We start from the raw sequence: 25,999 nt of genomic DNA, 5'->3' as shown, positions 1-25,999 counted from the left end.
TACCATCATGGTGGTTACGCAACATGCTATCGTCATAGAATAACACTAACTGCATGACAAATTACTGTTACATAGCAGGTTGTTTATGCAATTCAAAGCAGGGAGAATTTTATTTTAGAATTAGATACAAATATCTAATTGTACCAATTAGTTCCGCCAATATATTCCACATGATACAAATACATCAATTGCTTAATTCCCTCAAAGATCATGAGGTTTCATTTGCTCACATTACAGTATTTGTTGCATACAAATAGCCCTTGTCAATATTTTTGATCCATCTGTCACGCCACTGCCACAAATGGATCAAAACAGTGTTACATTCAGGGTCATAACTTATAATATTCTACAGTCAAAACTGAAACATCCATCCATCCATCATCTACACACCGCTTAATCCTCACTAGGGTCGCGGGGGGGCTGGAGTCTATCCCAGCTGACTTAGGGCGAAGGCAGGGGACACCCTGGACAGCTCGCCAGTCCATCGCAGGGCCACACTTAGAGACAGACAACCAAGCACACTCACATTCACACCTACGAACAATTTAGAATCACCAATTAACCTCAACATGTTTTTGGACTGTGTGGGAGGAAGCCGGAGAACCCGGAGAGAACCCACGCTGCACGGGGAGAACATGCAAACTCCACGTAGAAAGATTCCGGTGCCCCCACCGGGACGCGAACCGGCTGCGAGGCAACAGTGCTACCAACTGCGCCGCCCTGCAGCCCCAAAAGTGAAACATCCTGCTCTAAAACACAAAGTCGTACCACAGTTCATTGGAAAAAATACTATTTATTATACATGTGTTCTAAAGAGAAAGTAATCCCATTAGAAATGAAATGCATAATTTCCTCCTCTACCATGATCAGTCGTCTCCCATCGACGCATACAAAGCATGACAAGTCATCCGAAATCAACAAACATTCTAAACAAATCCACATGACATTCTCAAAGAGTTCACATGGTTTCACTTGGAATTTGAAAGTATTGGAAAGTCAGTCAAATTCTTAAATGCTACAATATCACCACATGATTTTCTTGGTTGTGATCATTTTTGCAAAATCTTGTTGAGAAGTTGTAGTTTACCGTGTATAAAACTTTTAAACCCACAGTGGAAAATGAAACATACATTCAGGAGCGAGGAGATGCAACCGTGAGATGAACGGACCATCAGCCCACCAACAACACCTTGTATCCTTACCGGCTACAGCAAACTGCAGATTTATAAAGTAGTTCAGTTCATCAAAAGTGCAACAATTCACACACGGAATTCTGTAATTTAGAGCAGCCCCCCCGTCTATTTTCAAAGTCTATTTTGACTGTTAACATGAATATACAATGAGGAGTGAGGAGGAGTGTAACAACATCAGTCAGTTTAGTCAGTAATATTGCTTAGTCTTCAAAAGAAGTAACATTTGCTAGTCAGATAAATAAAAACAAGTTGTATTTGTGGCAACAGCTGTGCCACATTTAAAGTAACATAAAATCATTGAACAAATCTGATATGTCAGTCAGACACACATTTCTAAGCAGCATGCAATGATCAAAGCAGAATTTTCTACATGAAGTGTCTTCACATATAATAAGGAAAGTTATATTGATTGGTCTTAATACAATTATCATCATTTTAAACATGTAAAAGTAATAAATAATCCACCACCCATAAAGTTCCACTTGAAAACTTATAAAAACGTGCAGTATAAGAAAACATGTTGTTATCCTTATGGCTCAAAAAACTATTTTTCAGGTCAGTAACATCCACGTGTGGTCAAGGTTCTCTTGTAAATAAAGGCAGCCCACAGCGTCTCTTTTTTTTTAGCATATAATGCGAAAAAACACTAAATTGGGTTAATTTTCGAGCAGCCAAAAATGTACAGTGCCTACTAAGACCTATGACTGGAAATAAAAACCCTCTTGTAACTTTTTAATAGGCTGAAAGGAGTTCATCAATATGTCCTCCACATATTATTATTGCTTGAGTTTTCCTTCTTCTGCACACATCCGTCGTCTGCCTTAAGACTCAACTAGATCATCATTCTGTACCTAATTTTGCTTGTTATATTTATTTTAATATTTAACACTCGCTTAAGGACACAGAGCATTAACATTATCAGCAAGTTTTAAGACGAGGAAGACCTCTGATATCTAGCATCACTAGGACTACCGGGAGTTCGTTAAAATGCTCGCACAGTGTTCCTTTGTACTGTTTGCTTTATGTCTGTCACCGAGTTGTGCATAAAAACAGCTACAGTGACGCTTTTAGAGTGTCGTCGTTCAGTTTAGTGTTTCTATCCATCCATCAGCTACACTCACTTTATCCACTACAGGGTCACGGAGGGCTGAAGCCTGTCCCAGCTGATACTGGCCAACTGTAGGATGTGGATCGATTCATCCACATAATGAAGCACACAAAATCCACACAGTCCATTTGTGTACATCATGCAGGTAAATAATAAGGCATACGCGTCAGTAAGTCAACATGTAATCAATGGATGTTTTGGCAAAACGTTTCAAATATCGGGAATGGCAGTTAAAGGCCAACTTAGGTAACCAAAGCCGATCATCCCTGTTTTGTTTTCTTCTGCTGGCTGGTAACAACATGCAGAAATGAAGGCAGCATGATATGCAACAGTGTGTCAGCCAACGGCAGATGTAGTTGCAGCCGAACTCAATTTGAATATGTAAACCAATCAAAACAATGTGCATTCTGTGTGCGTAGAAAGTCGTCTTGTACACATGGAGTAGCTTTTCTGCACTCAGTGGCCTGGACTGGAAAATATATCCGATTTTCTTTCTTTCTTTTTTTTTGTCGTCTTTTTGGTCACAGCAAGGTTTCCTGTTGAGAACTCAACTCTGTGGCTTACCAATGTCCACAGTAACATTCACATAAAGAGGTAGCCTCTCTACTGACAGAGTCTTATACGAGCAGCTGTTGAGCCCATCCTTTCTCCATACCTGTGGTGTTCGTCCTAGCAACCTCATCCTGGAGAGCAAATAAAAAAAAAAAGTTCAAGCTGAAAATAGCGACACCAATCAGGACGCTTAACTGATCTACAATATACTAAAACGAGCGTAACACATTGTTCCCACCTCTGCTATTTACTAACCTGTCTTTGTTTATTTCATTGCCACTGTCCCGCTTGTGAAACACCATGGTGTAGCGGGCGACTTGAGCAGGCGGCCGCACAATCTTCATCTTCTGCAGCTCGACTCTGTATCAGACAGCAGCACGTATTAGGGAACGAATGAGAGAAAAGGTACTACACCTGCTTTAACAGAGCACCAATAACCTCACTTATTTCTGTCTCACCTGATGCGAAGGTCATCATCTTCTCCGCCCCAACCCCAGTAAATGTTGGAGAATCCATTCACTTGAAGGAACTGTTCTTTGGTCATGGCAGTGACTCCTCCAAAGTAGCCTTTGTAACGCAGCCTGAGAGTACAAAATTACAGTTCTTTGCTTTAAGATGATATCTTTGGAGATAATATTAGGCCTGAGGGAAATTGCCATCTGTTAACACAGCATTCTTTATTCACAAGGGTAGGATAAAGCTAACCCCTTGACTCAGCGCTTACAGGAAATTACTCATAGTTATATACGTACTTGTATCCTGTCGCGTTCCGGCCAACCACCAAGTGTTTGGGCTGCTTGTCACAGACGTACAGATTGTGATCATTTTCGGGAACCAGATCCACATCATGGAAGATGAAACACTCCCAACTGTAGTCCTTCAGAGCCTCCAAATAGCCAACATTCAGTAACTTGGCACGGTTAAAAGTTGCATCACCAGCCTTTCAAAACAGAAACACTAAAATTGTAATACGCTGTGGTTTTTTATGGACTGTGTACAGTTTAAAAGAGGTCTGTGTTGTCCTGTTGTAGCTGATGTGTCTTTCTTATTTATACCATTTTAAAAAACACAATAAACTTGAATTACTGGTGCTGAAAAATTTATTTTTTTGATAGGGAACTTATTTGAGTCGCCCAATTATAGCCATGCTATTAGATGAAAAAATAATGCTGAGCAAATGAGTGAATTTGAAAGACATTTATGTGACCGCCATAAAATCCAAACACTGTCTGAGTTAAAAAACAGATGACCACACAGGAACTTAAAGAGAACTAAGTGTTCAATAAACTATAGAGGAAGAGAAACCAAGTAATCTGGCTAAATGTGTGGCTGTACACAAGTGTGTCTGTAGCACACTAACAGTACAAACACACTTGTATCACACACAAGCATGCAATTCAGGAATAGTGATTATCTTCTTTGAGTCCTGAAAACTTTATACGGTTTCAGATTTTATTTGTTTTTATTTTTTTTGCTTAAGTGTGTGAAAATGTTTTGTCACATTTAGTTATGTTTTCAGCAGAATTTTTATTTATTTTTGTACACCACTGAACACCAACACGATGCTTCATTTTGAGTCTCCAGTGTTTGTTCAATGTCAAATTCTATGTCTCTGATTGGGATCACAAAAATGCAGCTCCAGTCGAGAGTTAGCATTAAAGTAATGCAACTAAATTATTATACAAAGTACATCTTCACTTAAAGTTGCTCATTTTTCCCACGATGGATCCCTTTAAGTTTGTTTTCCCCTTTTGATTTGGCACAATCATTACCAACAATAACAAATAATAAGATGTATGCAATAGCTTTTTGATAAAATGCTTCAGAAACTTGTCAACAGTGACAAAAAAACTCAAGTAAAATACAAATGACTGCAGATATCATAAACCAATTTGATCTATTCTAGAAGTGTGAGCCCTGAACACTAATGGATCTCATATAAAACTGTGCGTGACGTAGAGGAATACCTGCTGGATGACATAGATGGCGTAGTGCAGTTGCTGCCTCTGCAGAAACGGGTGCAGGTGGTGCAGGAGGTAGAGGAGGTGTTTCTCTCGGTTGCGATGCGGGATGAGGATCGCTACGCTCTGCCTCGCCACGCAGTCCGACGGCTCATACTCACCCTCGTTTACATCCTTGTTGTCACTCTCCACATCCTTCAGTTTCAGAGAGGACTCAAAGGACAGCTTCACAGCTCCCTCTGGAGAAAAAGCATTTACAAATGAAATGAGGAATCTGTGTCTGACACTATTCCGCTACTGTACATGTGACACATAAGCACAGAAAGTAGATAATGAACAAATTATCATGTTTAATTGAGGTTTTGCTGAATGAATAACATAAAACACATTTCTAGCTTTGTCATTTTAAACTATTTCTTTGCCGGCCTGTTAAACAAAGGACTGACATGTAGCATCTACAAGTGGACGTCTGTGTAACTTCTCAGTCATCCAGGTCATGGTTTAGTAAGCATTCAGTAAAAAAGCAGCGAGCGGGACTTCTCTTTCTTATCAACGTTTCAGAGAAAATCGCCACATTTTAAGTTCCTAAAAGCCAGCTTTTATCGAATTAAACTCTTTTGCACAAAAACTATGGTCAAGGTTAACAGTAGGTTCACTGTTCTTTCAATCTTGTGATTTTTAGAACCTTCCAACCATTAATAATCATCCATAGTGTAATCAATTACTACTACTGGATACAGTCTGATGTAAGCGACTACATCAAAAGGTAATGTCAGATTTTGCTGTCTGTCTTTTTTTTTTTTTTAAACAGGCTACAAACAAACCTTTTATATTTAGAAAGCAGGCAGCAGAAGCAGACAGATTTAATTAACTTCTGAGAAGAGGATCATTTTTCTTTCAATTTGCCGAAATGTTAAATCCAGTTAAAACTAAATATGTACAAAGTAAGTGTATGACCTCCTGCATACTTACGTAGCAATGGTGACTTTTCAGGGCATTCGCTTTTTAGTGGTTGAGTATTTATGCGATCAGGTCCTGCTGTCCAGGAGTTGAGTTTGTCCCTCAAAGTGACTTCTTTAACCAGAGCTTGTGTTGTGGCGGAAGAAACCAGAACAGATTTCACAGTTTCGCCTGAAAAGGTTGCTATCCATGCCAGCACTGATAGCGAGAGAATGAGCAGTACAAAATACTTTCCCCTGCGCAAAATCTTGCACACAGGTGAACAAAAGCCCATGGCTGTGTGTGACTTCGCTGATGTGAAAACAGTTGAATGTTGTTATTTAGTAGATTATGTTAATTATATTTTAAGATATTTCCTCTGTGCAGAACATTTCAGCAAATTGACTGACTGCCACAGATTCACTGATCAGTCATCCCATGGTGATAAAACATGTTGATGGACTGCACACAGCATATAAAGCATATGCTCGCTGTGACGTGAGGAGAACTTATTGATGAAAATCCATTGCCGAATCCTCAAAGTCCATTTTCAGGAGGTGAGGCCAAAATCTGTAAATAGATTTGGAGGAAAAAAAAAACATTACTTCCAAGAAAAGATGTATTTGTATCCTAATCTAACACACATTTTCTTTTACAAAAATTGCAGTTCCTGGAGATATATCCATTACTTTCCATATTTCAACAACAAAAAACAACACACCTAATGATATGTTATCTTAGAAAACTCCCAGTTAAGTGTCTTCAAATTTCCTATTTGTCTTTACTTTTGTGTTCAGAGCCATTTATCTTTTAACAAGTTACTGAAAAGGCTTCCTGAATGGTATCTACATTCAGTAACTGTACACCAGGTTGGAAAGCCTCACCTTTCCCTCTCTTGTGCACCATGAAACTGAATCCACACATGTGATTGCTGATATCTCTTGGAATAGTGTACTTGAAGTCGTTAGTACTACAGTTTTCTTTCAGTTATTGTTGCTGGATAAAGAACATGCCTGCCTATTGTGTCAGATAAACATTTTTAAGACTGTCAAACATATAAAGTAGCTAGTAAGGCTGAACACTTCACCAAAATATGATGTACATTGCAAAACCCAAATTGCAGGAGCTACAATTTTTGATGAAGGCCACATGTGTCACAAAAAATACTACAAAAGGAGCATTGTGGACAATATACACACTTATATGTATAATTTGTGGACACATATATAGCATATGTATATATACACACACCACACATTTCAACACACAAAAGCATACACACAATGAAAACTGGATATAGCCCTGTCATCATTTTACATCATCTGTTAATGTATGTGCCACTCTGAAATCTAGCTACAGAGATGCCCACTAAAGAAAAACCCACATTTTTCCATCCATAAGGAAACATAGTTGTTTGGTACAATCTGTACCAAAACTCACATCATGTATTTTAACTTCACACTAGCTAGCTAGTTAATTATATCGATTTCAGCACTGGAGCTAACATTTGCATAATCAAGGGACACTCTGGAGTTTCTAAATCAGGCAACTATGGCCAATATCAGTGTCTTATCCAAAAAATATAACTTCCTCATACACAACACTCACTTCATTTTATCAACGACAGATGTTGTGTAGAGATGCTGTACTTTACTTCAGCTCTATTTGCATTTTTCGTACCAGCAACAAACAAACACATGTGCGCTACATCTCTATAGCTAGCTAGCAGACACCATTGTCAAGTCTTGGATGTTGTCGCTAGCAGACAAAAAAGGATTTAAAGCCACGTTACACCTTAAAACTACCGTTAATTAGCTTTAGTTTGCTCACAGCTTCTGCCTCTCCTGTGTGTTCACGTTCATGTTGTGGATAGAGACAAGCTAACGCTAGCTAGCTTGTGACATAATGTACCGTTACTAATATGAACCGACTCTTGCGAGGACACTACCTCTACGTCGCTGTCAGCTCCTTCTTCTGCTGCTGCTTGTTGTTTAATGATTACAAAAGTTCACATTTGTTCAGTAAAGTGTCTGTAGAGCTGTGCCCAGATGGACGCTAGCTAGCTGACGAATGCGGATGTAACGGTCAGGAGTTAATATAAAGTGCTAGAAAAGTTAAATATTAGCATCACAGCAGCCACACATCGCAGAAGTCAAACGAAGTATGGCGTTAGTTCAGGAAAACAGCCACCAGTAGCACGATTTGTTGTCACAGAGCTAATGTTACTGGTTTGGTGGGAACATCTTACCTTATACAAGCTAACGCCACCGTTACTCCTGATAATCAGAGCAGCAGCTCACAACACTCGGTCAAGCTCACACAAACACACACACACTGCAGCCGGAGGAACTTCACACGAAAAGTTTCACCACGACCACAAATGGATTTTTAACAGTTTTAAGTGATTGTAAAAGGAGAAATTTACTAACAGAGTCATTTTTTTCTTAATCAAAATGACTTGAAACTCTTGTCTACTTCCCATTTATCCCTTTTCTTACAGTTGTAAAGTAAAACCATCCACCATCAGATTTCTGTAAAGTTAGACGCACAATGCACGTTTACGAATTCTTTCAAAATAAAAGTCGCCAAAGTTGGCTGTATTTTGGTAACACCCACTTGATATATCCACCGTGGGGGGTTATAGCAGAAGGAAGCCCTCCTCCTTCTTTTTTTTCTTTTTTAGCTTGGACAAGGGCTGTGCCAGATGTTCCCAGCATGCAATGCTTCCTGGTCATGTTGTCCAGTATCTATCTCATTCTACCCCATAGTTCAGACATACAACATGCTGATCTTGCTGCTGAGCTTTATTTGTGCCTCTCAGGATAAAGGTTCTTTCCTCCTGTTCACAGAGCAGGTGGTTGTCCAGCTGCTCCTGCAGCCTGGTTCAGGTCAGCCATGATCCTGAATACGGACACCCCACAAGTGCCTTCTAACCTACTTATACTTCCTTATAGTAGTTTCCTTCGGTTGCTGACAGTTTTTTATCCTCTAAAAATTCAACAAATATTAAGGCCAACAGTGGGATGACTATAACTTACTCTTACATGTTGCTGTTTTGCATATTATATCACTTATCATTGAGCTGATTATCAGTGTACAGCATAGAATGTGCAGTCTTTTCCTAATTAACTGTGTTTTTTATTTACTCAAGATTCATTTAATTCTGTCTGTTTTAAAATGTTATAATTTAAAATTTGTTGAGTTGAGGATTAACTTTCTCTTCAATTGCATATGGTAGATATTGCCTCAGATTTTTCCTGAGGAATAGTTCCTTAGGTGTATTCCTAGGTGGCATTGTTGAGCTAAAAATATCCAGGCGTTGGTCGTCATGTTCACACAGTAGATGAACTCCTTATTATCTGGTTTTCTGCATTAACTGATCTTAAAATGTGACTTGATCTTCATCTAAGTCACAAACATAGACAAATCAAATGTGCTGTAGCTAATAACACACAAACAATCGTAACACCATCATGCATTTAAAGTGCTGCTGGAAAAATGAAGCGAACCCTTTGATTTAACAGCTGATAGAGTCAGGAGAAACATTAAACTTCTGGTAGCTGCGGATAAGACTTGCAGAACAGTCAATAAGGCTGGTCATCCTTATGGAAATGTTGAAGCCGCCCTATATTTGGATGTCTTGTGTGACTGGCTCTCTTGAAGTCATTCAACAGCATCCGTAATGGTTTCAGGCCTGGGCTCTGACTGGACCACTCCAAGAAGCACATTTTGTTAGTTTAATGTTATTTTGTACTAGTTTTTCTTCAGTGTTTAGGATAATTGTCCTGCTGCACCCCACTACGACTACTCGACTAAAGTTTAGATGATGTACAGTTACCTTGACATTACTCAGTAAGATACCTTGATAAACTTGGGATTTCATCACGGTGAGCTTTCCAGGCACAGATGCAGCAAAGCAGCCCCAAATCATGATGCTCCCTCCACCGTGCTGCATTTTATGGATGATATTTTCACGATATTTCATGCTGCATGGTAATACGAATAAGTTCTACCCTCAAGAAGCTCACTGATCAGTGGTAGAAGACGTATTTAGATCCTTTATACAAGTAAAAGAAATACAGCAATGTAAAAATACTCATTACAAGTTAAGGCCCTGCATTAAAAAAAACCCTACTTGTAATAAAATACACAAGTATTAGCAATAAAATATAGTTAAAGTACTAAATTAAAAGTACTGGTTTAGTTCCTCTGACTGACATTTTACAGGATTATTATATCATTAATACGGAATCATCAGTGTTCCAGCAGCATGCTGTAGTTTCTGCAGGTGGATTCAGTTTGTTGTTGAATTTATGTGCAGTTTTATTTACAGAGACAGCAGATAAATCTGAGCAGTCACCAGATGATTAATGGGAAGCACATCAAAGAAGAAAAACAAAGCTGTGATACAGAAATCTGTGTGTAGTTTTTGGACTTTTTTCTAATCTTTTGATTTTTGGTGAGATATTGGATTATTGGAAAATTTATTGTAATAAAATAATGTGAGATGTTTAGAGGGGAGGTGGAGCTGTTTAAAACTCAACGACACCTGAAATGTGATCCTGATTACACACTGCTTTTACTAGGACATCAAAAGACCACAAAAATGAAATTATTAAATCTTTACCAATATGTTGTGTTCTAAAAGTGTGTTATATTGTCCATAGTGTAAAATCATCATCCTGAAAGTAACTAAAATCATCAAAAAATGCAGTGGAATAGAAAGTAATGCCTTTACTAGCCTCTGAAGTTTAATGCAGTGGAAGTATAAAGTTATATAAATTGAGTACAAGTACTTCAAAACTGTGCTTAAGTACGGTACTTTAAAAAATGTACTTTACTTTACACAACAAGAAGCGACTTCCTCTATGGCATCCTACCACTAAAAACCAGCTCCATCCATCCATGCATCATAATTTATATACAGTAGACCTATAAACAATGACGTTAAAAAGCTCCAATGATTCCTTGAAGCTTTTAGCTGTTACTCTGGGATGTGCTAAATTTTTTAAATATTTTAATCCACAGGTATTATCAGCAAAGTATTTAAAAGTATATTCTTAGGTACATAGATTGGCAGTTTTGAACAGCTATAATAAACATGAATCCTGCTGGTAAATTACTGCTTTATAGTCCACTTGTTTTCTCTAGTCAGGAAAGTTTGTTGGTTTCTTTACAGTTGACAATCACTTTGCAGCTGCCTCTTCCTTCTTGTACCTCCTACATACTGTAAAGACTGTGCAGTCAAGGCCTATTGCAAGAATGACATTAACATGTGAGACAGGCCGGCACTGTTTGCAGTTGTCAGAGACTTGTGATAAGCAAGCTGCAAGCTTCAAGTTTTTCTCAGAGATCTACACCAAAATGCCCTGTAGACCTCTGTTATCGTGTTCACGGGTTCTCCAAGTATTTATTTCTGAGACAATTTGAGCAATTTTTTCTGGCATTTTATCATAGGTAATATAGTGGGATGATGCTTCAAGTAATTTCTGTACTACAAGCTACAGAGTTGTGCTTTTTATGGTTCTATTACCACAAACACTTGTGATTCTTCAACATAATGTAACAAACAATTAGATTTTGTCTGGAGGGAATCAAAGAAATACAGAATATTTAAACAAACAAACAAAAATCTTAAATTTAATATTGCAAAAGACAGAATATCTATCTGAGGTGGGAACATTATGCCATAACAATATTAGTTACATCTGAAAATACAGATATCAGAGAGGATTTGTCTTCCATTGTAGATGAGTCTGCAGTCCCAAGACCCAAGAGCTCTAAAGAATAAACATCAAACCTGTTATATGCAATGTTTTTAATTGTACAAAATATTTCACTATTATTAGCGGAGTTATTGTACATCAGGTTTGTGGTGAAAATAGTCAAATTCACAGGATTCAGGGAGAGTTTACACAGTTGGACTGATACTGCAAGCAACACATCACCTGTCTGCCAAAATCTGAAGACGAAAATAAAAGATGAGAAGATCTACATGTGAATGAATCTTAAAATAAAGTCCAAAATACAGTCCTAATAACTGGGATTGATGAAAATGGAGTTTAAAACACCCTCTCATACGCTATCACATCAGAGAGCTCCTCCTCGACTCCTCAAAGCTCAAGGACAGAGTAACTGTTCCACTGCCGAAGCTCACCCTCGGCCTGTGTTTCCCTGAAGTCGGGTCGCAGTCGTTGCCGTTGGTCTTCAGGCTGATGGATGAGGACGGACTCGAGGCAGAAGATCCGCCGATGCTGTTGGACTTCTTTCTTGAAGCCGTGTTGTGTTTCAGTGTAGCTTTGGCAGCCACTTTGAAAGCGTGGGCCGCTGTGCTGCACCGGACTTCCTCGATGGTGTTCCTGGAGGGTTTGAAGAGGATGATGTAGAGCTTGTTGAAGAAGATACAGGCCAGCATCCCAAAGCTGGATGCCAGTATAGCTATGACCTCAACAGCGGAAACAAACTTGCCGTAAGTACTAAAGTATGCAGGGATAAAGGAGATCCAAACTATAAAGAAAATAAGCATGCTAAAAGTGATGAACTTGGCCTCTGTAAAGTTTTCTGGAAGTTTGCGGGATTTAAATGCAAAGAAGAAACATATTGCTGCCAAAAGGCACGTATAGCCAATAAGAAACCCAAGAGCCATCACAGAGCCTTCATTGCAAGTGATAAAAATGATCTCATCAATGTCATGATTCTTGTAGCTAGAAGGAGGGGCGTTGTAAAGCCAAACCACACATATCATGACTTGGACAAACGTGCACAGAAATACCAGGAGGAACTGCAGGTTTAATCCCCACCATTTACGATGGAGACTAGTCGGGATCTTTGCCTCAAACACCAAAAGCACTCTGTTAGTTTTCACCAAAATGCAGGAGATACAGAGAACAAAACTGATCCCAAAGGCGGGTTGACGTAAACGGCAGGTCCAGTCCTGCGGTTCTCCGATGAAGATGAGAGAACTGGAGAAGCAACAGATCAGTGAGAACAGGAGAACGTAGGACAGTTCTCTGTTTGTGGCCTTCACTATTGGGGTGTTTCGAAACCTCACAAAGACTCCCATAACAAAGGCTGTCAAGACGACGCCCAGCACTGCACATATAGCCAAAGCTATCCCGAATGGTTCTGTCCAGGAGAGAAACTCGATCTCTTTCAGGAAACAGAACGTGTGGTTTCCATTTGACCAGGAGTTATTTGGGCACTTGGTGCAAACACTGGCATCTGTGTAAATAATGAAGAAAAAAACATTATCTCTGTTAAAATCTGCAATATTAACAAAATGCAGCATTAGCAGAGACTGAGAATGTTTGCCATCTTTGTACCTTTATGATTGCTGTACTCTCCATCTGAGCACTCAGTGCATTCAAAGCAGCATGTGGGCATGCTGTCTATGATTCCCTTTCTCGTGCCGGGTTCACAGTCTTCACTGCAGTTAGAGAATGGAACCTGTAGGATGCAAAACACAAAGAAAAGTTAAACGAGGAGGGCAGGAAAGAGAATATAATGGATGTAAATGCATGTTACAATTTAACAAGTGTGCAGTTTTAAATACAATAAAACAGCTAGGGCCCAATTTAATTTTTTTAATCTGAGCACTGGGCCAAATGTGAAAAGGATCACTCATCCTGATGAACCCACTGAGAAATATCATCCTACTCTGCAGTTTCGCTCAGTTCTACAAAGTGTTGTAACATCTTCTCCTTCTTCTGGTTCTTAAAATTGCCGTTATTCTCCCTGCTCTTGATAACCTTCCAGATCTTATAAACTAATTTAATGCTTATTTCTAAACCCCAAAGTTGCTAGAACGTTGGGTATTTTCCCGTTGTTGGACATCAAAAAAGAACAAAACAGTGATAATGTTCTCCTTTGTCTACTGGATGTGCATATAAGCAACTCTTGGCTAACGTTTTCCCCAGAACAACTTTAAAAAGTGTGCAACTTTTATCGTTGTGTTTATAGCTGCTGCACCTAAGTGGATAAAGAATACATTGCAGCAAAGTGTATCTTAACCTTAAAGCAGGCACAATTAAAGTTTATTTAATAACACTGTATCCGATGACAATATGAAACCAGCGGGAAAATGTGAAAGGAGCACCACTTTACACTTTTGGTTCCCTCTCTGTGTAGTTAGGCAAATGGCTGTATTCAGTGGAAACTCCTTAAACACCACCTGCTCAGCACCAAAGTGGAGCATTTAGCAGCTAAAGAGAAAAATGTTTCCCGAGGAGTTGGTGGAGAACAAAAACAGAGCTACAACAGAGCAAATGCTGGACCTGGACTCACTATGTGGACACAAATATATCCAATTTAATGACGTACTGCTCAAGATGTGTAAACGGTGTCGCGTAAAGTCAGAAACAGTTTCCTAATAAGTTCCCCACAACATCACAAAAGTTCATATGTGAGTGTTCTGTTCACTTGTTTCTGCTGCTCCCAGGTTTTGAGAATTGAAAACACCTGAAATGTCCTTTATCAGCAGGTTTAAATGTTTACTTTCTGCCTGTAGTTACCTCTTGACAAATCTGAGGAGACTATGCCCAAAGAATGAATCACACCAGAGTGCATTATTGTACTTTAGCAGCAGTTACACTAACCTCTGAACTGTATCCATTCCAAAGAATCTTTGTCTTGTCAATGAACAGTTTGGCTCCTCTTTTGACGTGCATATTGTAATATCCAACCTCCTCAAACACCACAGAACCGTCTTCAGCAGACCTGTGCCAGTTTACGATGGTGTAGTTTGCTGCCAGGTCTGCGTTCTCGTCAAAGCGCATCTTTTCGCCCATGCTGTTGGTGTAGTTCAAATGTCTGAGCTGCTTCAGGACCTACGATGCAGAACCACATATCTGGATGAGTCAGTAAATTAGGTATTTAATTGCATGTGTGTAAATGCACAACACTTTACCTGCCATGCTTCCATTTTCTTTATATCGGCACACGAATTGTTAGCAAAAAGTCCACGTCCGGGTGTACAGGTGAGAATGTCCTGCAGCGCCTGTGCAATGGAGTAAACTGCAACATAGACATTATAGGAGATGCGAAGGTGTGTGTAGTCCAGGTAGGGGGTCTCAACACTTGTGATGTCTTCCTCACCAGTACACAAAGGCCTGAAACTAGTGCTGCCATTCTCACTTTCTTGGAGTCTTGGGCTGTCTTCCAAATAACAATTGAAGGTTTCTTCCCAAAACTCTCTGACAAATTCATTATGACTGTCCTTCTTTGGTTGGACATGTTGTAAGAACTCTCTGAAGCCGGGTATATGCCCCGACTTCAGTGCAAAGCCAATAGTCCCCGCCACAGCATCAAGATATTCTGGTTTAGCGATGAGGGAGGAGCTCGCCCACGCTTCACTGGCCAACCAGATCCGGTCGGTGATGTTTCTCCTGACCATCTCTTTGATCAGGGGCTCAATGTCTGGGCCACTGGCAAACACAACAATGACTTTAGCGGAGGAGTTCTCAATCCGGTCAGCCAGAGCTTTAATTTCGTGATCCTCAAAGTACTGAGAAATAAGTTCATTCAGGTGGATGCAAATGTCTCGCTCTTCCATCTCCTTCTCAAACTTTTCGATCCCGGGACGTCCATAGTCGTCATCTGAGGCGACGGCGATGACCCAGTTCCACTGGAAGTGCTCAATGATGTCCGCCATGGCTGTGGCCTGGTACTCATCTGTAGGAATGGTTCTCATGAAGGACTTGTACTGATTCTTGTTGCTCAGTAGGCGACTAGAAGAGGCATAGCTGATCTGAAACAGGAGAGATTTTAGGAAGCCTATCAGGTATTCATTCTGTCCTGCTTATTGTTGTTAAGGGTCATTCCATCTCAAATCTTCAGGGTCCTTCTGCTTGACAGTCTCTGATTTGTTTGAAACTTTTATTTTCATCATAAACTATAGAAACTACTGTTGTCTGTGAAGTTTTAACGAGATACATCATTTACTTTCTTTGCCTGTGTTTTTTTGTGGATTGAAATTTGAGGCTACATTCGATCAGCAATGTTATTTCTCAATATGTCATTGAGTCAGAATCTGCAACACTGGACAAGTAGGTCAAATATTCTTAGATTATGGATCAGCTGAAATATGAAAAAAGTCAGACAGTCAACAAAAAATTCTCTTAAAATATTTGACATATTAAGCTCAAATTTCACAAATGTCTTTATACGTATTAGTTTATAATAAAGACATTTTAGGCAAATCAGAGAATGTTAAGCAAAAATGATTCTAAAAAAATTGATGAATTGAGATTGAATGACCCTGAGCTGTCTTTAATTACTATAAAAGCTTTGTTTTAAAACATCATTTAGGTATTTGATTCCTGTAAGAGGTTTTATCCACTTTTTTTCCTGTACAGAGAAACTTTTGGTGCAACCCAAAAGATTTTGACTCAGCACCAAAGGAACTTCAGCAACACCAAAATAATAAAAATTGAGAAACAAACAAAAAAACTTAGAATTAATTGACATTTCTTATACTTAAGCATAACAGACAATTCTGTTTACCACATGGTCAGAAATAATAAGAAAATGCATAGATCCAAATCAAATAAGGTAATTTGCCTTCTACCATATGCAGTCGTGACCCTCCAAGGGCTCATTCTGAGCCAGAAAGAACCCTTGTTAGAGGGTTGCAATGTGACATTTGCCCTAATTGATAGGACGGAGGAGTAATGATGTAGTGCTGGCAAAGCTACTGTCCAGTTACTCACCTGAGGAATATAAAACAGACCCAACAGGTTTGCGACGGCTGTAGAGACTGCAGACCCAGCAGCTCCCACTACTGCAATGGTTGATGGGATGTGATCTGTGCAGTTACAAAACTCATCTAAATTCAGGGAGTCAATCTTATTTTGGGCCACAAAACTAAGAGTAGCTTCCAAAGCTTTGGACACCGTGTTGCACGTGTCAAAGATCCTGTAGCCAAGAGTGATGTTGGGCAGTAGCGTGCTGCTGTTGTTAATCTCATCAATAGCAAAAATCATGGCTTGGAGCCAACGGAAACCACGGAAATTGAACCTGTGAAAGCAAACAAGGCCTGTGTTTAAACAAACTCAACACGCTCAGTTTTCAAAAAACTATTTGTGTCATAAACCAGACGTAAACTTTACCTGACACACTGCGTGGATTCTGGCCGAGCTGCGAGGTCTTGATCTTTGGATGCGACACCAAAGTGTATGGGGAAAAGACCTCCGAGTAGAATGTCACCAGTCATCTGTGCTCTCTGATGAGGCCCGTAAGTTGAAATCACATAACTGGACCCCAACAGTATCACATAATACAGAAGAAGTCTCATCTTTCTTCTCTTTGTAGTGGTTAGGATGGTTTTCTAAGACTTCTCAGGATGAAGAAATTTCCAATATTATCGTCTCCCATCAATCTGCCTACCACACCGTTTTGTGTTTTTCATGTTGGCACTGATGAGAATTTCTGCCTGTTAGAAAACATTGGAGAAAACACGTTATGCATCTGAGTAGACAAATTGGCTATAATTACAACTGGCTAGAAATAATCGACACTAGTGCTGATGCTGATACCATCGAATAAACTCTAATCACTGAGCTCACTTTTCCCATTTAAACAAGGACATAATGGTGTTAGAAGGCTATTATTAACAGCTGGAGTTCACGATTACATCCGTTTTTTAAGAGTTTGAATTTTTTTTGGACTTCTTGAGTTTCTTTAAAACGTTTCACACCTCACTAACAGGGTCATCGTGCTGCTTGAAATACCCTTCTGCACCGAAATAGACGCTGGATTTACATGAGCTGAGAGTGAAGTCACACTCTAATGACCCTCCTTCCTGCGAACGCTCTCGGTCTCACGCTGTGGCCAGTGAACCAAGTCTCCATGGAGAAAAGCCATAGCTGCCCTGCTGCATCTGGCTAATACTGCTGGAAAAATGCTGGGGCAGAGCTGTGATAATGAAGTAAGCAACACCCCTAACAGCCTCCGTTGGCCACGTTACAGAGAAGCAGATGGACTTTTTAGTACATTATCAAAAAGAATATTCAACTTTTAAAAAGATTTTTTTATCGTCCACAGTCAGTATTCTCCTTATCTTGTTTGTAAATGTAAAATAAAAACTTCCAAAATGCAGCTGAGTGGCAGAGATTAAAAATGCATTAATTTTTTTTTTAAATGAAGTAAAATCAACAAAGAAACTGGCAGTAGTGTCTGCTTTAAATTACTGTTAGAACTTTCATCTTTGTCCAAAAAAAAAAAGCGGCCACATTAGATCAAATAATTACATGCTTTTAAACTTCCAATTAAAACAGTTAAAACATTAAATGTTGAATATAACGGAATAAAACTTACCCCCTCAATGCCTAAGCTTTGCTTAAATAAGCTTGAAACAGTCAGTTTTGAAGTTATACACAGATTTTGAGGACTCTTTCCAAAATATCCTGGGTGCTGAATGAATTCACAGGACAATACTGCAAGCCTCTGAACCTTTCTCTTCAGATGAATCATTAACAGAGAGAGGGATTGTCCATTTCCTTCAGCTAATGAAGTCTACTCACAGTTCACTCCTCCTGAACTGAAGCAGTCGCAACCAAAAATATCAGTGATTCTATACTATAACTATGACAGTTCAGGCCTATGATACTGTAAACTACTGCCAGTCAACTAAAAGATATAATATGAGATGAAAGAGGTGAGGCTAAAATTCCTTAATTTCTATTTCAAGCCATGTATTTGTAGCTACATTTTTTTCAGTTACCAATAATAACATTTCTTCTCCAACCTCACTCCAACATGTATATGAAAGCTTCAAGACTTTCAATCAGTGTTTCATCAAAATGGAAAAACCACATTTCAAACACGTCTGAATTAGAATTTCAACATACCACAGTGCAACTTTCACACATTTTCTCAGCACTACTGGAACCCATAAATGTAAAAAAAAAAATATATATATAAATCCTGTTGGCCCTTATATGTGCTTGCATGTGCTCAACATCCAGTGATCGGCTGTCCGTTGTTTACTATATTTTATGTTCAGGATGATACCAGGAACCCCTGGAAGCAGTGGATTGCACCATAATGTCAGTTGACTCCTCATGCTCTGATGAGCGAGTCTTCAATTTGTTGCTGAGCAGACGTGTCCAGTGAAAACTATTTCGGTTTACAGCATGTTGACTTATCTGTGTCCCAGTCCAACCTTGTGTCCACGAGACATCAGGCACGGTGAAGATGCAACAAGGTTGAAGAAAACAAGTCTGCTCTGAAATGACTTCATAGTTTCTTATTTGTTTCAGTCAACTTCATAGCTGGAATGGCTGAAAGACGGCCGTCCAACTCGATGTACAGACTTTAATGTGCTGTTTAATTAGCGGGGCAATCATAAAATCCTAGAATGTTTTGTATTAGCGTTAGCACTGCCCTCATGTGGAAGATGAGGACAGCAATGTTACTGCAAATTAGTGCAGGTTTCTTATTGAAAGAAACTGTAACAACTTGGTGAATATGTTTTTACTTTCACGGCTAAAGTCAAATGACACAGAATATATAACTTGTTTAATGGCAATTCTGCACAACCATGGTTGTATGGACCATCTAATGAGAACAATCTTTCATGCAGGTATCCTCAGGTGACTGAACATTCACTTTACACTGAATCACAGCAAATTGTCTTTTATGCACTATTCAGTTTGGTTGTTTTTCATAAGAAACAAAGACAACGCATCTCTATTATTTAGTTGTTTTTTTTTACTTGAAATATAAGAAATGACATCTTGCACAGTTTCACAGTTTCCTTAATTTTGTTGTAAAATATGAATCAGAAAGGAAAATTAGTTTAGTCAATTCATTCTGATGATTTTTATTTGAGTCATCGATAATTTTACGAATACCACCAGAAGACTGGAAATAGAAATAAGGCTAAATCTGGTCGTCTATCATATCATCTACACATATAAAAGAAGAAACAGCTAAATGCTTTACTAACTGCTTTCTGCTTCATAAAATATGTCTCATTGCTTGACATGCCAGTAGTGTTCTCAAAGAAATCATTCTGATCCTGTCTTTTTTTTTCAGAAATGGCACATAAGTCTGAAATGTAACATAATGTGTAAAAAAATGTTGGGCTGTGAAGAGTTCACAGTGAATGGGTTTATGCTCACACATAGAGTGTGGTCTGAGACGGATCAAAACACAGCAACACGCTGCAGTATCCAGCTGAAAAGGTAAGGACGCCTTTCTTAAAATGATGAGTGTATATTCTACTAGATATGAACTCTGTTGGTTAGTTAGTATGGAAAGTTGTTTCAGCTCATTTTAAAGTTTGCTCTGCAATGTCTGAAAATAGAGTGTTATCTGACTCGTGACGCGCCATTATGAAAACAGTGAAATAAAAAAGGTATTGGAATAATAATATCTGCTTTAATTTGTTCTTGTTTCACACAAAAACGTAGGCAATTACAGTAAATTATCCATGACATATGAAATGATTACAAGAAAAAAACAATGTACCTGACAAAGATAAGTAAAAATTGGTGCTTATAGTTTCCGACAATGGTTTGAGCTTTATAATGTGTGGGAACAAAAGCCACTTACTGTGCAGGAACGGCACTTTGTGAACACGATAATTTATGAATGGAGAGTAAATGTGTGTGTGTGTGTGTGTGTGTGGCTCACAGACTGGTATATGAAAGTGTTCTTGTTCACTTCTTAGTAATTGGTGGCCTTAGTTTTACAGTTTTACAGTACAAATCGTCAAATTGTACAGTGCTGTGTTAAAAATAAATTACCCTTTGCAGTGTGTTTGTTACATAAGAGTTAAATAACAGACCGTGGCAGCGTCGGCTATTTTTTAAATTCTGAAGCAATTTTGTGGAAAGGGATCAATTGAAAAACAAATGTGAAAGCTTAAGATAACATTTAGCATTTAAATGTGTTTATCTGTGTCTGTTATGTCTAATATGAGCATGTGGTTTGGACATTTTCATGCAGTGTTTCCTGCAAATTTTACCGAGATTATAGATCTATAACAAATGTATAGCGTCCCTTTGATATTTTGTAATGACATTATGGTTTACTAAAATTAAAAGCTGTTCCTGATTGAGGGTCTTAAAAACTTAAAATATACACTTCCCTCTTGTGTCAGTTCACAACTTTATGCGGTTTGTCTTGAACAGGCCTCACAATTAACACAAATTGCCTTGATTACCAGATGTCTGGGGCAAAGGTTCTGCTGTTCCTGCAGAGCCTGTCACGTAGGAAACCTCTGGAGCCGGAGGGTGAAGTGTCCAACTTTCGGCGATGCCTGACCACCCTCGACCTGGTGGCCCTCGGGGTCGGCAGCACGCTGGGGGCCGGGGTGTATGTGCTGTCAGGAGAAGTGGCCAGAGCCGTGGCCGGGCCGAGCATCATAATCTCCTTCCTGATAGCAGCAGTGGCCTCCATCTTTGCAGGGCTGTGTTACGCTGAATTCGGGGCTCGCGTTCCCAAAACTGGCTCTGCATATCTCTACAGCTATGTGACCGTGGGCGAGATATGGGCTTTTATCACTGGCTGGAACCTGCTGCTGTCTTATGTCATAGGTAAAAAATAATGTCACTCTGAATGCATGTATTGCTTTGATGTTGCTTTAGAATAGTCTCACTTCTAAAATATACAGACTAGTTGGAAAATATTGTTATTTGTCATTTTGTGTACAGTTTTGATGTTTGCCTGTAACACTCGTCACCTTAGTGTGTTCCATTTTTTGAGCCTGTTAGAGTTTGAGCATGTTGTTGGCCTATTTCTTTCTGTTTTTAAGGGACATCAAGTGTAGCCAGAGCATGGAGTGGCACCTTTGATGATCTCATTGGAAATGTCATTGCCAACTCTCTGGGCAAACAGGCTGCGATGGATTTACCTGGATTAGCTCCCTACCCAGACTTCTTTGCAGCTGGCCTCATAATGCTCCTGGCAGGTACGTTTCCTAATCTAGAGCAGTCACAAAGTTGTATTACTGTAATTTGTGTGTGAAGCATGAAGGAAGATAACACAATAACAAAGATCTGGAATATATTTGTAGTGAATTGTCAATACCTTTCTCTTTCCATTTCCATTGTCACGCTGAGCTTAATATTTCCTGTGTGCTTTCCTTCTAGGGATTCTTGCATTTGGTGTCAAAGAGTCGGCTATTGTAAATAAGGTTTTTACAGCAGTTAACATCCTTGTGTTGCTGTTTGTTATCGTCTCTGGCTTTATTAAGGGAGACATCAACAACTGGTACACCAGTGAAGACAGTCTCCTAAATGGATATGAGTATGGAACTCTTTTATTTGTTGTATTTGTATTTTGCATGTTTCAGTTTGCTTGAACAAACAAACATCTGTGTTCTTTACAGAAACTATACGTTCTTAAATGAAACCAGCACATATGGCAGAGGGGGATTTTTTCCTTTTGGCTTTGAGGGAACATTAGCAGGAGCGGCCACTTGCTTTTATGCGTTCGTTGGATTTGACTGCATTGCCACAACAGGTAAATTAAAGGAGGGTCAGGAAGACAGTTTCTAACTCTTCAAATGTAAAGCAAATGATAATCATCCATCGGAATGATTTGCACGACTTCACACAACAATGACACTACACAAGGAAACACACATTCTTTGTTTAATATGTTTTTTGCTTTAGGAGAGGAGGTTCAGAACCCTCAGAAGTCGATCCCACTGGGGATTGTGGCGTCCCTCCTCATCTGCTTCCTGGCTTATTTTGGTGTTTCTGCTGCCCTGACTCTTATGATGCCGTACTATTTGCTCAGCGTTCACAGCCCACTGCCTGTGGCCTTTACGTACATCGGTTGGGGCCCTGCAAAGTACGTAGTGGCTGTAGGATCCCTCTGTGCTCTGTCAACAAGGTAGGAAACACAGTGTCCCATTTATAAACCCAATACAGGCTCCAAATCAAAACCAGGACTCTAACACCAATACCTAAATGGTAATTCAAGAGTTATTTGGGCTTTTTGCTGCAGCCTCCTTGGATCAATGTTCCCGATGCCCCGTGTTCTCTTTGCCATGGCCAGAGATGGACTGCTCTTCAGGCCTCTCAGTAAAATGAGCGACAGACAGAGTCCTGTCATAGCTACACTGGCTTCAGGGGTTGTAGCAGGTAAAGCAGCCAATACAAGTCACAATCATCTAAAGTCTATATGGACATTTTATTTTTGCTATATGTCATTCCATATCAGAATTAAGACTGTGAACATACACTATATTTAAAAAGTGATTGATGCAATATAAAAAGCATATTTTATGTGTTCTATGGCAGCATCAACAGTGAATGGATAGTTCAAGTGTGATTTAATAAATGTTATTAAGTTATTAAACATTAAATGTATGTGTGTAAGTCTATGTACATTATGTCTTTGCAGCTATCATGGCTTTACTGTTTGACCTGAAGGCGCTGGTTGACATGATGTCAATTGGAACCCTGTTTGCCTACACACTTGTTGCTATATGTATCCTCATATTAAGGTATGAATCATCATAAATATGCACATGTGGTGTTACTACACTAATCTTATTAGTTACTATATTTGTTTAAAAAAAAAAAAAAAAAGTCACCTTTGTGAGCACTGCAGGTGTAATAGCAATAATAATATTAATATTGAATGTAACTGGATTTTAATAATAGAAAACAATGCCTGGGAGAACAATTAGATCATGATTCAAAGGTGGGGTCATGAGCAAGACTGGAATTTGATCTGTGCTAGTGTGTAGATGTAGAATAATGAGCTAATCACACAGTTCAACTGACATTACAACAGCTGCTGATGCTGTGCAGTTTCCACTTTAGGAATGCATGTTTTATTCACTTTAATTTGTTGCTGATAGTAGCATGTTTCACATCATGAAATAAGATGGTATTAGCCTATTGTGTGTTGGAAACATAAAGATTAAAACTGTATTACAAACTCTGAGTCAAATAAGTTGATGTGAAACAGGATTTAAAAAAAAAAAAAAGTCACAGCTAAGTCAAAGCTTCTTTTTTAAACCCAATTCCTTTACACATGTATTTATTATATTTTCTTACTTTTACAGGTACCAAGCTGATCACAGTGATGATTCAAGTTTAGACAAAGCAGAACCCTTTACAGTTGGTGGAGTATTATGTCCTCCTTCCCAAGTCACCACACGCACATCAACAAATGTGTCTCTTTTAACTGTTTCTATTAGTAAGTGATCTCTTTTAACATCCTCTATTATATATAACATTACACATATCTTATTTTTATTGTAAATAATTACTGGAACTTACAGTATTGATTTTCCCCCAGTCTTTTTAGCTGTCATCCTAAGCGTCTTTATATCAGGGGCTGTGGACTCCCTGCAGGCCCTTCAGTGGTGGAGTTTACTTTGTCTCTCTGTGATATTACTGATGCTGCTCCTTATTGTCCTGATTATCTGGAGACAACCACAGAGCACAACCAAAGCTGCTTTCATGGTATGCCACATTGATCTTTAGTGGCTTTTTTCTGGAGTCATATAATTATGTAGACTACTTTATTAGCAGTTTATTTTTTCAACTACTGAGATGCTTGAATAGTAGTATAAATTACATAATTAAATATAATGGTAATTGAGTGCATGAAATTACTTCTAACTGAAAAAAATAGCCAGTTAGTAGTAATATTTTATATATCTCTTGCAGCTACAAAGTTATTCACACAAAAGTTACATTTTGTTGTTGTTTTTTTTGTTTTATCTGTCATAACACTTCTGCTTTTTTATATCTACAGGTTCCTTTTGTGCCATTGCTTCCTATTTTTAGCACCTTTGTCAACGTCTATCTCATGGTTCAACTTGGATCAGACACCTGGATCCGCTACGCAGTGTGGATGGCAGTAGGTATGTGAAGAATATCACAATGAAATACACATTTTTGTGAACATTAAATGTGGGGAAAAAAATCACAATGTTGTGACATGACCACAGTTGATGTAAGGCTTTATTTCAAACAGGTTTAATCATCTACTTTTGTTATGGGATTCAGCACAGTGTGCAGAAACAAAGGATTCAAAACTCACACAATCGAGTCAGTATTCACAGCATCACCACCACCATGGAGCAAAACAGTGAACCTGGACGAGATTTTTATGAATGAATTATATGACATGAGTGATGTAATGATACAAACTTTTAATTTCAATAAGCATGTTTGTAATGTGCATAAATCTCATCGAAGTATTTGTTTCAGGAATTCAAAAATGTACAAAAACAACAACAATGTAGCCACAATCTGTGACCTCTTTTTATCTTAATTGTTTTCAACTGAATACCTCAGATAATGTTTTGCTATTTACTTTTTTACTGCTATCATATTGCAGTGAACCTTAGTTTTATAAATAAATCATGTTGACACAATCCCTCCATGAGGTTTCATGCAACATTCTGCTTTCATTTTACTAATTTGATTAAGATGGTTATACATCCCAGGCCACAGTTTGTAAGATTTTACAATTAGCAATGTTCAGTGGTATTTACCACTTTTTAAGTATCTCTTATTATCAGGACTATTCAGGTCCAAATGCCAAAGGATCACATTTTACTCATACGTAAATGCTGTAAATATATATTGATCCTGTACATCAACTTTTTTGTAATCAATATAGCGCAGCTGGTCAAAGAAAGTATTGTAGTGTCCTGCATTTCCCTCTTCGATGACACAGTCATATTACCCACATGGTTTAACCGCTCCATATATTCATGTATAATATATTGCATTGCCAGTTGCAGGGATTTCTTTTGTTTCCCACTTAACTCCCAGTGTAGCCCTGCGTCCTGTGTAATTATTTTAATGTATTTGTCTCCCTTTCTATTACCATGCTGGAGGTAACATGTATTTGTGCTATTCATGTAAAATAAACACAATATTTGAATTTACGGATAATTATGTGTGCCCTTTCTTTCTTTCTTTCTTTCTTTCTTTCTTTCTTTCTTTCTTTCTTTCTTTCTTTCTTTCTTTCTTTCTTTCTTTCTTTCTTTCTTTCAATGCCGTGTAAGACCCTTGTTAACCAAATCATACATGCATGGTGTTTACATACTGTGATAAATACTATTTACAAAACGTGACCTGATAGGAACTAAAGAAAGCCGTCTTTGTTTAAGTAGGCATATTTTACACAGCACACTATGTGAGTCGTTGCTAACCAATCAGAGGGCAGGTAGCTGTGAGCTTTAGCCAATCAGCGACTCGCCCTGCAGGGGAGGCGCATTGTTCAAAAAACCAAACGCAGTCCGGTAAAAATAACTCAGCTGAGCC

General features: G+C 38.7%; 3 protein-coding genes across 4 annotated transcripts; 1 reads left to right on the top strand and 2 right to left on the bottom strand.

Moving 5' to 3' along the window:
- Window positions 1-773: 773 nt before the first annotated feature.
- b4galt4 (UDP-Gal:betaGlcNAc beta 1,4- galactosyltransferase, polypeptide 4) lies at window positions 774-8,077 on the bottom strand. Of its 2 annotated transcripts, none has more exons than XM_008276243.1 (7): window positions 8,002-8,077; window positions 5,787-6,323; window positions 4,821-5,053; window positions 3,606-3,793; window positions 3,312-3,434; window positions 3,109-3,213; window positions 774-2,984 (listed from the first exon to the last, which is right to left on the bottom strand). In XM_008276243.1, exons 2-7 carry the CDS (start codon window positions 6,046-6,048, stop codon window positions 2,849-2,851), a joined length of 1,047 nt encoding a protein of 348 aa, XP_008274465.1. In that variant the 5' UTR covers window positions 6,049-6,323; window positions 8,002-8,077; the 3' UTR covers window positions 774-2,848. The 2 variants fall into 2 exon arrangements, with proteins under 2 accessions (XP_008274465.1, XP_008274467.1); XM_008276245.1 differs by lacking the exon at window positions 8,002-8,077 and adding an exon at window positions 7,702-7,965.
- A 3,479-nt stretch (window positions 8,078-11,556) lies between these two features.
- On the bottom strand, window positions 11,557-17,043 carry casr (calcium-sensing receptor). Its single transcript, XM_008276242.1, has 6 exons — window positions 16,859-17,043; window positions 16,460-16,766; window positions 14,659-15,498; window positions 14,348-14,578; window positions 13,076-13,199; window positions 11,557-12,974 (listed from the first exon to the last, which is right to left on the bottom strand). The coding sequence occupies exons 1-6, from the start codon at window positions 17,041-17,043 to the stop codon at window positions 11,839-11,841; spliced, it is 2,823 nt and encodes a 940-aa protein (XP_008274464.1). The 3' UTR covers window positions 11,557-11,838.
- Window positions 17,044-20,922: 3,879 nt separating this feature from the next.
- LOC103353344 (low affinity cationic amino acid transporter 2) lies at window positions 20,923-23,227 on the top strand. The gene is made up of 7 exons (XM_008276272.1): window positions 20,923-21,292; window positions 21,511-21,666; window positions 21,848-22,004; window positions 22,114-22,220; window positions 22,373-22,595; window positions 22,710-22,846; window positions 23,109-23,227. Exons 1-7 carry the CDS (start codon window positions 20,923-20,925, stop codon window positions 23,225-23,227), a joined length of 1,269 nt encoding a protein of 422 aa, XP_008274494.1.
- Window positions 23,228-25,999: the final 2,772 nt, after the last annotated feature.

This window comes from Stegastes partitus, unplaced genomic scaffold (assembly GCF_000690725.1).
Source record: "Stegastes partitus isolate 25-593 unplaced genomic scaffold, Stegastes_partitus-1.0.2 Scaffold67, whole genome shotgun sequence".
In the NCBI taxonomy this organism is placed as follows: Eukaryota; Metazoa; Chordata; class Actinopteri; family Pomacentridae; genus Stegastes; species Stegastes partitus.
Note: the sequence above shows the minus strand (reverse complement) of the source record. Positions and strands in the feature narration are given on the sequence as shown.